Source organism: Bufo gargarizans, chromosome 10 (assembly GCF_014858855.1).
Source record: "Bufo gargarizans isolate SCDJY-AF-19 chromosome 10, ASM1485885v1, whole genome shotgun sequence".
Taxonomy (NCBI): domain Eukaryota; kingdom Metazoa; phylum Chordata; class Amphibia; order Anura; family Bufonidae; genus Bufo; species Bufo gargarizans.
The window spans coordinates 15,543,456-15,556,898 of NC_058089.1; the positions used below are offsets into that span (position 1 = coordinate 15,543,456).

The 13,443-nt window shown below is 43.9% G+C and overlaps 1 protein-coding gene across 1 annotated transcript in view; it reads left to right on the plus strand.

Annotated features, from left to right (window-relative positions):
• Positions 1 to 12,709: 12,709 nt before the first annotated feature.
• The window catches only part of PAMR1 (peptidase domain containing associated with muscle regeneration 1), a 39,721-nt gene continuing 38,987 nt past the window's right edge, over positions 12,710 to 13,443 (plus strand). Inside the window, exon 1 of the mRNA XM_044269619.1 lies at positions 12,710 to 13,157. Within this exon, the coding sequence (XP_044125554.1) occupies positions 13,079 to 13,157 (79 nt within the window). The 5' untranslated portion in view covers positions 12,710 to 13,078. The remainder of the gene's footprint in view (positions 13,158 to 13,443) is intronic.

Below are 13,443 nucleotides of genomic sequence, written 5' to 3' on the forward strand. Positions count from 1 at the left end.
CATCTACAACAAAGGAGACGTCACTGGATGTACGAGGTATGGGGCGCTGTATTACCCTGTATGTTTTGTAGCGCTGTATGAAATGTTTTCCAAGCATGTCTTTAACAGTAGGGCTGGAGGGAAGGGGTTAGGCTATTTGCATCACTGCCCCTGGCCACAAAGCACTGAGGAAAGGGGAGCCCAAGCTAAACTCTTGAGCCTTTGGCTACACCCCTGGTTACAGCTAGGTGCATTTCACTCTAGCAAAGGGGCAGTGGCGTACATGGAGAAGTGAGGGCCCCATAGCAAGGATCAAACCAGGCCCCCCACAGAGGACAGAAAGGTTTCGGTTTCTTCCTTAACCCTTTTCAATGACCCTTGTCCCATTTTTCCTTTGCCTCATTTTCTAAAAGTTGTTCTTTTAGAGGGTAGAGTCCTGACCAAGTTTTCACCTCCAGTAGAAGAACTAAGACTGGGCCCCCTCTTGCCCTGGGCCCCATAGCAGTAGCCTGGTCTGCCGCTGTGGTAGTTATGCCCCTGCAAAGGGGGATTGTCCTTTTTTTACTGCATCAATTTTTGAAAGCCATAACATTTTTGCTTATTTGGTTATTTAAATAATTTTGCTTCTTCATTTTTCAGTGACACAACATGCTTTTTTATATTAGTAATTTTTTTTGTTTTAATTTTTTATACCTGGGGAAATGTTTAAAAAACATTAAAAAATTGTCCTTTTCCCCTTTTTATTAAGTAAACTTAACTAAAATACTTTTAAAACTGTTACAGCTGCAGGGGAAGGGGCTAGAAGCTGCAGTGTGGGCTAGAGTTGGAGTTCTTTTATTATTATTTTTAGTTATTTTTGTCCCCCCTTTGGGGGAGATCATTATAACATTACATTTTTATTGTTGATCTGTCATGTAACTCAGGGGAATACAGCCTCACTGCAAAGCTGATCTGGAAAGACCCAGCAGCTCCTGCAGAGATCAGATGATCGCTCAACCGGAGCAGGAAGCGGCATGGCCGCTGCCTGATCTCGATAGGCAACGCCCATTGGGTGCTGTGTGTACAGCCATGGGGAAGGCAGTGGCGGTAAGAAATGTCTCTGCATTCTCTATGAGGAGTCCAGTCACTGACAGCCATCGCTCCTGCAGCTGCATTGATCTCTGTGAAGCTGCAGACTCAACTTTTTCTTGTGGAGGTAAATGCGGACCTTCCAGACGTATGAAGTCTATGGATGCAACTGGTTAAACTGTACCCCACGTAAGACCTCCACCTGATTTGACACTACTGCCCAGATACATCCCAGTTTACAGCCACAGCCAGTCATACTGGAGGAGAAGCTAGCTACTTACTCCTCGCCGATGTCGCCTCTGAACTATGAGCTAAATGAGGCCGACATCTCTGATCCGATTTGATGGAGAAGTCAACATTTGGTCAATGACAGCCGATGAGCTCAGGATTCATGCTCTGTAGCTATAGACTCATATCTCATTGTGAGCAATGGTTTGATTGACTGCCCGGAGGAACATAAAGCGGGAACAGGGAGGATCGTCTGGTTGACCAAGTGACGGAGCCCTTTGGTACAAACATGGCTGACAATGGTGGCTATCAGATAAATCTGAGCTCAGCTGACCAGAGAGAGGGATTTTACGCAGTAAGGGAACTTGTCATTTTCATTTTTAGGTGCACTTTAAGATACTCAGCAAAAACAAAAATTCAAGCCCCCTGTATCTGTACCCAGCCAGTGACATGAATAACGTCCTTATCTAAGTTATCATTTCCTGATATGAAGAAGGTCAATATGCTTGTTTTGTCAGTTTGGGATTTGCTTTTACAGCAATTAATAATGGATGACTTCTCGGTGCTGGTGTCAGCGGTAACGTTCCTCTGTAATATCCTTGCACAGCCGGTTGATCTGATCATTTATAATGTATCTGCCATTAACACCAAGAAAAGGGCCCATTTCTTATACACCTGGGACCTTCATTTTTCCCACTTTAGATGATTCACAATCGGGAGATAAGAAAATGATATTGGATATTGTATCAGCAATTCGAGGTAGGCAGAAATATAGATTTTATGGTCATTCCCGAATATTCAGCTTATCGATTTCATAGGAACTAGAATTATTATAGGAGAAAAGGGGCCTTTTGGCATCAAATTCAAGTTCCTCTTGAATTGATTGACTGAGACAGTATAAATGGACCTTGGGTAAGCTGATAAACAAATATGGTATCCTCAGGGTCCAGCAGGTTGGCCTCCAGCATTACCATTCATACAGTATTGTAAGTTGTATACACATGGCAAAGCTGCATGCACTGACTGTCTATGTTGCCACATGGTGTCCCTATGGCCCGCTATATGGTGCTTGTGCGAGACATCACACTTCCTCTTAAAGGTATTATTTTTAGGAGAGATTATCTCTGAAATACAGAATGTCTTGGAGATACTGTAAGATGCCCATATTCCTCACTTTACATCATGGGCCTATATCAGTTTATGTATAAATACAAATTTGCCCATTGAATTTTACAAATAATTTCCACCCCACAAAACCTTAGTGAGGTCCATAATCACAAGGGTCCAAAGCCAAACTTGGAAAGAGTCTCCACTTTGCAATGACCACCATCTGCAGTGATGGTAAAGTTCTCAAATCCATCACCATCTGGGTCTTTTTCTTTCTTGTTCTCTTGGTGCTTTCCATTCCACTATCTACCACTGCTTCTATGCCCTTCTCCTGACCTCTGAGACTAATTTAATCAAGGTGGTGGTTGTCTTCTAAACCCCTGGTAGTTCTGACTTTGCCTGCTTTCCTACATTACAGATATCTCAAGGGTTCTTCCTTGCTCCTCAGAAGTGTTACTTAAAACTACATGGCTCAATACAAAATCTGTAACAGCTTCCTCCCCAACTTTCATGAAGCTTTCATGTATTGTACTAGTGCTCTTTTATGTGGCAGAGGGATTGTTAGGTCTCTTCACACTTAGTGCAGAGTTTGAAGCAACACCATCTTTAGATATGTCCCTGCCCTTGGCCATGACATCCTCAATCTTCTCATTGAGTAATGTCATGATGTGACCATTCAATATCTAGCAAAGGAAGCAGTTAGGGGATGAAGATGCCACGCCAAGAAGAATCCTCAGGTACCTTCTAAATTGAAGATTGCTCCTAACGAGGAAAACATTGTTCACTGGCACCCAAAGTGTTTTTCCCTTGTAGTGGATTCCAGGAATCACACAAGGTTCCAGGTCCCAGACATCAGTCTATGATGCAATAGCTGGAAAGGAATCCCAACAAATTGCAGCGTTATGGTAACAGGGAATACACATGGTGATATCACGGCTACAGGCATGTGGAAAAACATCTCAAGCTAAACAAATGAGCTGGAAAGCTTTGATTTATTTCACTTTGTCATGTGCTCGTTGTGTGTCTTTATTTAGAGATCAATAGAGTCCTTCAGCCTTCGAGAAAAACATGCTGGGCAACAGTCGGTTCTGCATCATCTCACAAGTTTATGTCGGTGTAGACCTGTTAATTTGATAGGTTGCCTTTCGAGATGGTTATAAGTATGGACTCCTATCAAAGTGAAGGGTGGAACTGAATCCACTAAATCACCCCTCAAAACCCCCTAAATCTTGGGACTGTTCCATGGGCTCAGTTCCGCCTGCTACCTATAGTTCAGCTTGGACATTGCATAGATATTCGTGTGACTGATTTCCCTCTGGGAAGCTGAGATATTAGGAGCTGTTTGATGGGGTTCTCAAGCTCTTCTTGTGTCTGCCTGTAGCAGTTGACCACAACCCCTGCTGTGTGGCTCACCATGAGAGTCCTGGGTTATGGCCATTGACATTGTTGCAGACCTTTCCTAGATTTACCACCAAACAGGGCCAATTTGGATGGTCTAATACTAGTGTTAAAGTTCACACTAAAATAATTCATCAGCAAATTTGATGTTTCTTTTGTTTCTCCAAATTCAAAGTTTCTCCCCTCCATTTTTTGATTGCCTGTTGCTCCCGACCATCACTGAAAGTTCAAATACAAAAGGTGGGGGACCTCTGGTCTGTATAAACAGTACCACCTGACACCTAGGTCTCTGGGAGGAGAGCCAGTCTGCATATCCCTTTTCACCACGGAGCATTGCCTGGCCTATAAGATATCTATGCCAGTTTTGGCACTCTTCACATGGTGAAACAGTAGTCCCTGAGATCCACCTAACCAATTAAAGGGGTTCTCTGAGATATTGGTGACCTATTCTCAGGATAGGTCATCAATATGAGATTGGCAGCGGACTCCCTGAACCCCCTTAGATCAGCTGCATGAAGAGGCTGCAGCTCTCCTGGGCCACGTCACATCACGTTAATCAATCACTTGGCCTAGGCAAAGCTCTGTCCCTATCAAGGGAATGGGGCTGAGCTGCAATACCAGGCACAGCCACTATACAATGTATGGCGCTATGCTTGGTTAGCAGCAAGGAGACCTGGCTGTCGCGGGAGAGCTGCAGTCTGATCGGCAGGGATGCTTACAGGATAATCAGCACCACTAGGTGGCGATACGGAGACTGCTTTCTTTCTCTTGGAAGAACGCTAGTCTGCATAGCCTTTTTTCCAATGGGCACTACCTGAACTAAAAGACACCTATGACTGTTGTGGCACTCTCCACAAATTGACACAGTACCCTATGAGACCTATATCAAATGCATCTCACCTAACCCTGCTCTGTGCTGATGAGGGGCAAACCCCCCAAAAACAGCTGTCTGCAGAAGGTGCACTTTTCCCTTTGGAGAAGGCTCTTACTTTGGTTAATAATATCCTTAGTCTCATTGCGAGGCTTGTTAAAGAGTTGGACATTCACATTTCCATTCTACAATTTTGCGGACCCATTCGTTTCAATGCAAGCTGCAAAAGATGCGGACAGCACTCCGTTCAGTTCCGCGGCCCCACAGAAAATATAGAGCATGTCCTATTGCGGACAAGAATAGCCATTTCTATACTGGGCCGTCCGTTCTGTTCCGCAAATTGTGGCACGCACACGGGCGGTATCCGGGTTTAGCAATTTTCAGACCGCAAAACAACGCATGGTCGTGTTAACGTGCCCTTAGATTCTCCCAGCGACTGATTACTGGGGACAGGGGTTTAAGCTTCGGAGAAGGAGTTGTTCCCTTTTAAAGATGACCTCTTATCTCTCCTGATTGTATTCTCTATGAAATAATAATTCAGTTGCATCTTTTGCTAGAACTTTGAATCATGCTGTTCCTCTTTTATTCCTCCCTGGAAATGCATGAATACATTGACAACTGGCCATCGTCATTCCGCTTGTCAATAGGCTGGGCCCTCACACACTGGCAATGTCAGCACTGATTTCAGAGGATGAAGGTAAATGCCCATTCAGAAGGGAAATTGTAATAACCAGGTATCAATTTGTTCCTGTATTTATAGGAGGAGTAATTGAGGAACTGCACAACTTAGAGTTCTGAGAAAAAATGCTACAGAAACATTATTTATGAAGAAAAGAAGTGGGTATGTCCATGCTTCTCTACAGACAGTACCGGTATAAAGGCCGTTTATAAAGTCAAGAAAGAAGGAAAAAGAAATGTTTATTTGTTTCCTAAATGTCTGTTTGTGCCAGAAGATGATGTCCTCTGTCCCCGAGCTGCTTGCCAGAACATGTTGAAATTCATGAAGAGGAGATGTAGCAACAAGGAGAACGTGCCTAGAAATGCAAAACAAGCAGATAAATAAGATTTTGATTCATCTCGAGCAGCAGGAAAACATTGCAAAGACAGATAAAGGAAGAATGTAAATACTTATGTAGCAGAACTATGTCCCTCCAGTGCTGTAACTGGTCCTGGAGACGTTGTTTTGCACATCCTCATCTGTTAAATATAACCCATGGGTGTCAATTCTGCTAGTTAACTGGTGACTCAAGACTTGTCTATTAGTGTAGTTGCCTGAAAACGTACTAATATCATCACAGGTATAATACTCTCCCCTATGGACAATTATAACAACATAAATACAGCCCTTTATGGACAAGAATATAACTACTATAATACTGCTCCTATGTCCAAGAATATAATTACTGTAATACTGCTCCGATGTACAAGAATATAACTACTATAATAATGCTCCGATGTACAAGAATATAACTACTATCATACTGCCTCCTATGTCCAAGAATATAATTACTGTAATACTGCCTGCTATGTACAAGAATATAACTACTATAATACTGCCTCCTATGTACAAGAATATAACTACTATAATACTGCCTCCTATGTACAAGAATATAACTACTATAATACTGCTCCTATGTAAAAGAATATAACTACTATAATACTGCCTCCTATGTACAAGAATATAACTACTATAATACTGCCTCCTATGTACAAGAATATAACTACTATAATACTGCCTCCTATGTACAAGAATATAACTACTATAATACTGCTCCTATGTAAAAGAATATAACTACTGTAATACTGCTCCTATCTACAAGAATATAACTACTGTAATACTGCTCCTATGTACAAGAATATAATTACTGTAATACTGCTCCTATGGACAAGAATATAACTACTATAATACTGCCTCCTATGTACAAGAATATAACTGCTATAATACTGCCTCCTATGGACAAGAATATAACTACTATAATACTGCTCCTATGTACAAGAATATAACTACTATAATACTGCCTCCTATGGATAAGAATACAATTATCAGCCTTGAATAGGAGATAATAAGACATATGCAGTGGCGGCACTGACGGGTAAACATTAGGGCGGAATAACAATTTATTTCTGGTAAATATTTTCAGCGGCTCGATCCTTATCCCCCTCGGAGAAGCTCCTGTAAACTGTAGCTAATAATCAGATCCATTCATCCTTCAGTCTAATTCCTAAATGGCCTCACAATAAAAATGCAGAACGCCATCTCCCGGAGAAGGAGTCTGGAAGACAAATCGCTGCTGTTTATTATCATGTCTATGATTCATGCGTTTTATCCGTCTGAAGAAGAAGTCGTGACCGGGAGGAGTAGATCCTGGAGAGGGGACACCCTGCAGGAAATAGTAGAACTGTTGTGTACGTTGTGATTTGCCAAATGTTACATTATATAAATATTGTAGCACATTGTCCATCAGGTCTGAAGGTACACAGCACTGCTCGCACCCTCATCCTTAGGGCTCATGCACACAAACGTAGTTTCTTTCTGTGTCCGTCCCTTTTTTTTTTTTTTTTTTGTGGACCATATGCGGAACCATTCCTTTCACTGGGTCCACTCTGTGTGCATTCTGTTTCTGTATGTCTGCACGTCCGTTCCATAAAAAGTAGAACATATCCTATTATTGTCTGCATAATGGATAAGGATTGGACTGTTCTATTAGCGGAAAGCTGTTCCATTCCGCAAAACACAGAATGCACGCGGACGTCATTCATATTTTTTGCGGATCCCGGTCATGTCCATAAGCTCTTAGTTGGTGGTGGGACTCGAATAGGAAGTCAACCCCACTTTTCAGGTGATCTAGACCTAAGATATTTTCAGTTGTTTCTCCCATAAGATGTGTATTATTCACTGGAAGCTGCTGTTGACGGATCTGTTATTCACATATGTCTTTCTTTAGCACTTTGTGCGCCTAATGATATCCTGATGTGATGCTTCTGAACTCTCTACTAACCCTTGTAAGTCCGCCCCAAATTTTTGGGTTTGCTACATTTGACAATGTTAGCACTGCTACATCTATAGGCACTATCTTTTATCTTTTACAATATATAATTTCATAGTGCCACTGCAGAATCGTAGCCAAGCTTTCCTCGCCTGTGTTGGCCCCATGATTTTGCTACAAAGTTACAAGAAATTTTGTAGGGCCGCTCTCCTCAGGAAGTAGACGAAAGAGAAAGATACATAGCTATCAGTCCGTTTACTGTATAGATTTTCCTTCTGATTCCCCATGCACATGCATGCTCGGCTCGGCTGAGGGTGCGTGTCATTTCAATAAGGACATGGAAATAAGACGTTTCTGGCTGCAGTTTGACCCTCTGGAGAACCAAAGGACTGAATCCTAACTGCCTGAGGAAAGTCAGGACTTGGGACACCTCCATACGCACTCCAGGTAAAATTCGCAGGCTCTTCCGATATTCATAAGGCCTCTTTCACATGGGCGAGATTTCCGCACGGGTACAATGCGTGAGGCGAATGCATTGCACCCGCACTGAATCCGGACCCATTCACTTCAATGGGGCTGTGCACATGAGCGGTGCTTTTCACGCATCACTTGTGCGTTGCGTGAAAATCGCAGCATGCTCTATATTGTGAGGTTTTCATGCAACGCAGGCACCATAGAAGTGAATGGGGCTGCGTGAAAATCGCAAGCAACTGCGGATGTGGTGCAATTTTCATGCAGAAGACAATCGAGATGGGAACCCGATCTTTATTATTTCCCTTATAAGGGAAAAATAATAGCATTCTTAATACAGAATGCTTAGTAAATTGTCCATTGAGGGGTTAAAAATAATTAACAAATTTAACTCACCCCATCCACTTGATCGCGTAGCGGATCTCCTCTTCTTTCTACTTTCTTCAGGACCTGGCTAAAGGACCTTTGATGACATCACTGCACTCATCACATGGTCCATCACTATGGTGATGGACCATGTGATGAGCGCAGTGACGTCATCAAAGGTCCTTTAACCAGGTCCTGAAGAAAGAAGAGGAGATCCGCCACGCGACCAAGTGGATGGGGTGAGTTAAATTTGTTTATTATTTTTAACCCCTCAATGGACATTTTACTAAGCATTCTGTATTCAGAATGCTATTATTTCCCCTTATAACCATGTTTTTAGGGAAAATAATTTAATCTACACAACACCGATCCCAAACCCGAACTTATGTGAAGAAGTCCGGGTTCGGGTCTGGGTACCAAACATGCAGTTTTTTCTCATGCGCGTGCAAAACGCAAAAAAAATGCTTTGCACTCGCGCGGAAAAATTGCGCATTTTCCCTCAACGCACCTGCATCTTGTCCGGCCCTCACACGCGACGCCCGTGTGAAAGAGGCCTAAGGGTGCCTTCACAGGCAGCAGATTTTGTTGCAGGAAATTTCTGCAGTTGAATACCAATTCAGTTCACTCGGCTGGAGCTTGCAGAAATCCGTGCGCTCGCCTCCAAAACAACCCAAGTCCGGTCACAAAACGGAATGCTGCTGGAGTGGAAGACGTCCTGATGCATCCTGAACGGATCTCTTTCCATTCAGAATGCATGAGGACCAAACAGAGACATTTTTTTCCCGGTATTGAGATCCTTTGCCAGATCTCGATACCGGAAAACAACAACGCAAGTGTGAAAGTAGCCTCAGCCGTCAGATTCGATTTGGTCTGGAAAAGGCTACTTTCACACATAAAGGAATTCAGCAGGCTGCTCCGGTAGAGAACAGCCTGCCAGAGTTCTCGGGATCCAGCATAGCCGAATAGTGCCGCGTGTATGTCGGACCCATTGACTATATTGGGATGTGGCAGGGATCCCGGCGCTCCCCGGCATATCAGCCAGGGTTCGGAGGGACAAAAATTGCTGCATAAAAAGTTTTTTGTCTGGCAGAATCCCAGTATAAATTCCGGGGAGCAGCCAAATCCCTGCTGCATCCCATTATAGCCGCTGGAGTCCAGCAGACATGTGGCCCTATCTGGCTATGCCGGTTCCAGAGACCTCCAGCAGGCTGGATCTTTGATGCATATGTGAAAGTAGCCTAAATTTGGTCCAAATCTAAAGTGTCCCAGTTGTCCTGAAATGTGTGTGACACCCCGAGGTCTCTTAGGACTGTATCCAACTACCAAGACAACATTAGCAATGTCAAAGCAACAGCGACATATGTCGCAAAATGGTCCAAAAATGATCCCTTTTTGGCAGAAGATGTCTCCTTCTCTGTCTACCGACCAGTTTGTCCAATTTGAGAAAATCCCCCCAAATTCTTAAGTTTTGGGAAATGCAAAACGAATTTGATTTGATTCATGCACTTACCTCTACCTGGCACCATAATGGAGGCCCCATTTTAATCTTTGCTATGGGGCCCCATTTCTTGAGAGTCTTGGAGCTCTTCCTTGACTCCTGTGCCGTTGCTGAAGCTCCAGTCGGACCCACCTTCATTACATCACATCCCTATTATCTCGTGAGGCGTCATGAGGCCTGCAGACATTTAACGGGCACGCTCGGAGGGGCCCCAGAGTCATTTCGTGCTTTATGATGACTAAATGGAGATAATCACATTGTGGTTAGCTGAAAGCTCTGGAAGCCATCAAATCGAGAACCCCACCCTCCTGTCTGACTGCCCAGAGGAGTAAGGTACGCTCGTCCCCTGCACGATATCGCCTCATAGTCTAGCACCATATCACATTTCGTATCACATGGTCTGGTCTTGACAGTGTGAATTTTGTAGTAGATCAGAGAGGGTCTGACCAAAAAAAGCGCCACTCCTGTCCATGAGTTATGTCTGGTATTACAGCTCAGCACCACTAAACTGAATGTGGCTGAGCTGCAACGACATACACCCCGGGGCTGTTTTTAGAAGAAAGCCGCCATGTTTTTCCAATCCTGGAGGACCCCTTTAAGCAGACTGAGTTGTCATGATCATTGATACATGTGAGGTTCCTCTTCTCCTCCCCTACACACTACAGGTGCACTTTGAATCCCCTCATTGCACCCACTCTTCTCAGCAGACCTCCCATGGTGAGCCGGGTATCTCCTGCCATCACTCCGTTCCGTGCGCTCTGCGGTTTTCATCACAGACATATAAATGAAGAAAATGCGAATCTCTTCCGCGGTGGCGACGACCGCCTTGTAAAAGTTCCAGTGTTCCTCACAGATGTAAAAATGATTTTCAAAAACCGCATCCTTCAGCTGAAAATGAGAAGAAAACTTTCCATTTATTAAAACTCCGCAGCTCCAAGGGAAAAAGGTTCAGAGATGTCTTTTATATGAAAAATCTGTTCTACACATCCAGTAAAGAAAAACATGTAAAACAATTCTGTCCGTCTGTCTGTCCATCTATCTATCTATCTCCTATCTATCTATCTATCTCCTATCTATCTATCTCCTATCTATCTATCTCCTATCTATCTATCTATCTCCTATCTATCTATCTATCTATCTATCTATCTCATATCTATCTATCTATCTATCTCCTATCTATCTATCTATCTCCTATCTATCTATCTATCTATCTCCTATCTATCTATCTATCTATGATCTCTCTATCTATTATCTATCTATCTCCTATCTATCATCTATCTATCTATCTATCTATCTATTATCTATCTATCTATTATCTATCTCCTATCTATCTATCTCCTATCTATCTATCTATCTATCTATCTTTCTATCTCATTGTTACAAAGCGGGTGTGGACTCACTGTATCATTTCAACAGATTTGGCTACTTCCAAGGATATTGTCTAAGTGGCTCCTCTGGTCTTCATCCTTTACCCTCTTATACAGGGATCTAGACTTTGCTGCAGGGGAACCACCAGGCCACTACCTCATGGAGTAGTCTCCGTTAAAGTGACAGCTGACCCCAGTGTCGGACTGGGGTGCCTAGGGCCCACCAGTAAAATTTATTTTTGGGGCCCACCGTTACGTACCTTCTCACACAGCAGCAAGATGCTACCAGATGATTGAATATGGAGGTCCCTGCAGCAAGTTTGAGAAGGTAGGTCCTGGGGAGAAGAGGACACTGGTGGCTTTCCGCTATGTTTAGAAGTCATGTCAGCTCTGGTCGTGTCTATAATAATAAACTGGGGAGTTTCTGTAATAATCTATCAAGTTTTTAATATGTACATAGGCTGGAGTATGGAATATATGTATGTAGTGCAGTAAGTCTACTGTGTTATGTGCCCCTTGAGCAGGGGGTGGGAGACTAGGGGGTTCACCTGTACTCCTGTGGACCAGTCCGAATCTGGCTGACCTCCAGGGCTCAACAGACACCGGTGCAGAGCACTGAGGGTTCAGGGAAATCCCAGTAGTCAGGGACAAGTCAAGGTCAGGGCAGGCAGAGTACATGCAATCTAGTAAACAGTCTGAGGTCAGGTCTATCTAATCTACCTCATATCTATCTCTATCTTTTCTCTGGAAGAAATCAAGCCCTAGAATTTCTTTTTTCTCCGGTCTTTAGCACTTCTGCTCGGATTAGCCCCCCGGATAAGCAGCCATTCCAGTTCCTGTCGGGGTCGGCGATTATTTTTCCTTCCGCTCTGAATAAATTCCCTGTCGGGGACACGGAGGAATCTAGCAGCTCGCACCATAACCTCACTGTCATGAGAAATGCAGCCCCGTGGACTTGTTTGTAGTCTGTTTCTATGGAGACACACAATTGCTAAAGTGTTCAACCCCTTTAACCCCCACCAATGTAATACATGACCATTTTAGAGGTTAGCACGGTGGCAGATACCTATTGAAATGCCATATAGCGGAGCACTGGTGTGAATGAGCCCTAGCAGGACACGATAGATAAACCTGGAACAACTAACCCCGGTTTATTTACAACTTTCCAATCCAGGGTCCCCGGGGACTTCCCATTTACAAATTTCACTGTTACGCACACTCTAAATTACCGGTAGTTAATATTTAATTAGTTTTTTTGGAGGTATGGCGTCAATGATGAGGAATGTATGTTATTGCAAACACATGTATTGGACGAGGAGCCGAGAATTTTTTCCAGACTCCATGCCAGGTCAGGACGGGGTCTGAAACAAATAATTATGTAGACGTCTCCTTTGCCTCAGACAGATTCTCCGTCCGCTGATGGTACCTGCATAGCCCCTCGCTCCTGTCTGTGGGGCCTGGGCAGGAATCTGTTGCTCAGTCAGTGACCTCAGATACCGCCGCCACCTGGTACAGGATTCCCCACCACCAGCTCCTTCGGTTCGGGGCCACCAAGAGTTAAAACAGCTGAGTGTTTTTGGGGTGACGTAGTCTGGAAGACCCCAGTGGAAGAGTTCGGTGAGGGTGTCACTGGCCGTATGATACAACTGTGAAACCTGAGCCTCCGGAGCTGCAAGCATGAAGAGACGGAGACCCTGAATCCACGCAGAGCGCCTGCACTGGGATCACAGACGGCACCATGACCCTGACAGCCAGGACCGGTCTGGCTCTGTTCTACCTCTGCGCCGTCCACATCTCTGCCCACCCCAGGGCTTCAAGTGAGTACCGGCTGAGTTGTCAGAGGTTGTCAGACTTCTGTAAGATCTTTTCGTCTGGTTCCCAAAATGAGCTAATGTTTTCTTGTCTTAAAGCGACGGATCGTGGTAATTTTTCTTTGCAGTTCATGCAGTTCTTCAGTCCTATTTCAGCAGAAGGAAACGGGATGAAATCACGTTACAATTATGCGGCGGTCTATTTTCTGATATTGTAGTGCGGGTTTTGTGTAACTGTGGTAGTTTGAAACTCATTTACATAACAATGCAACTTCTGCTCTATTTTCTAACC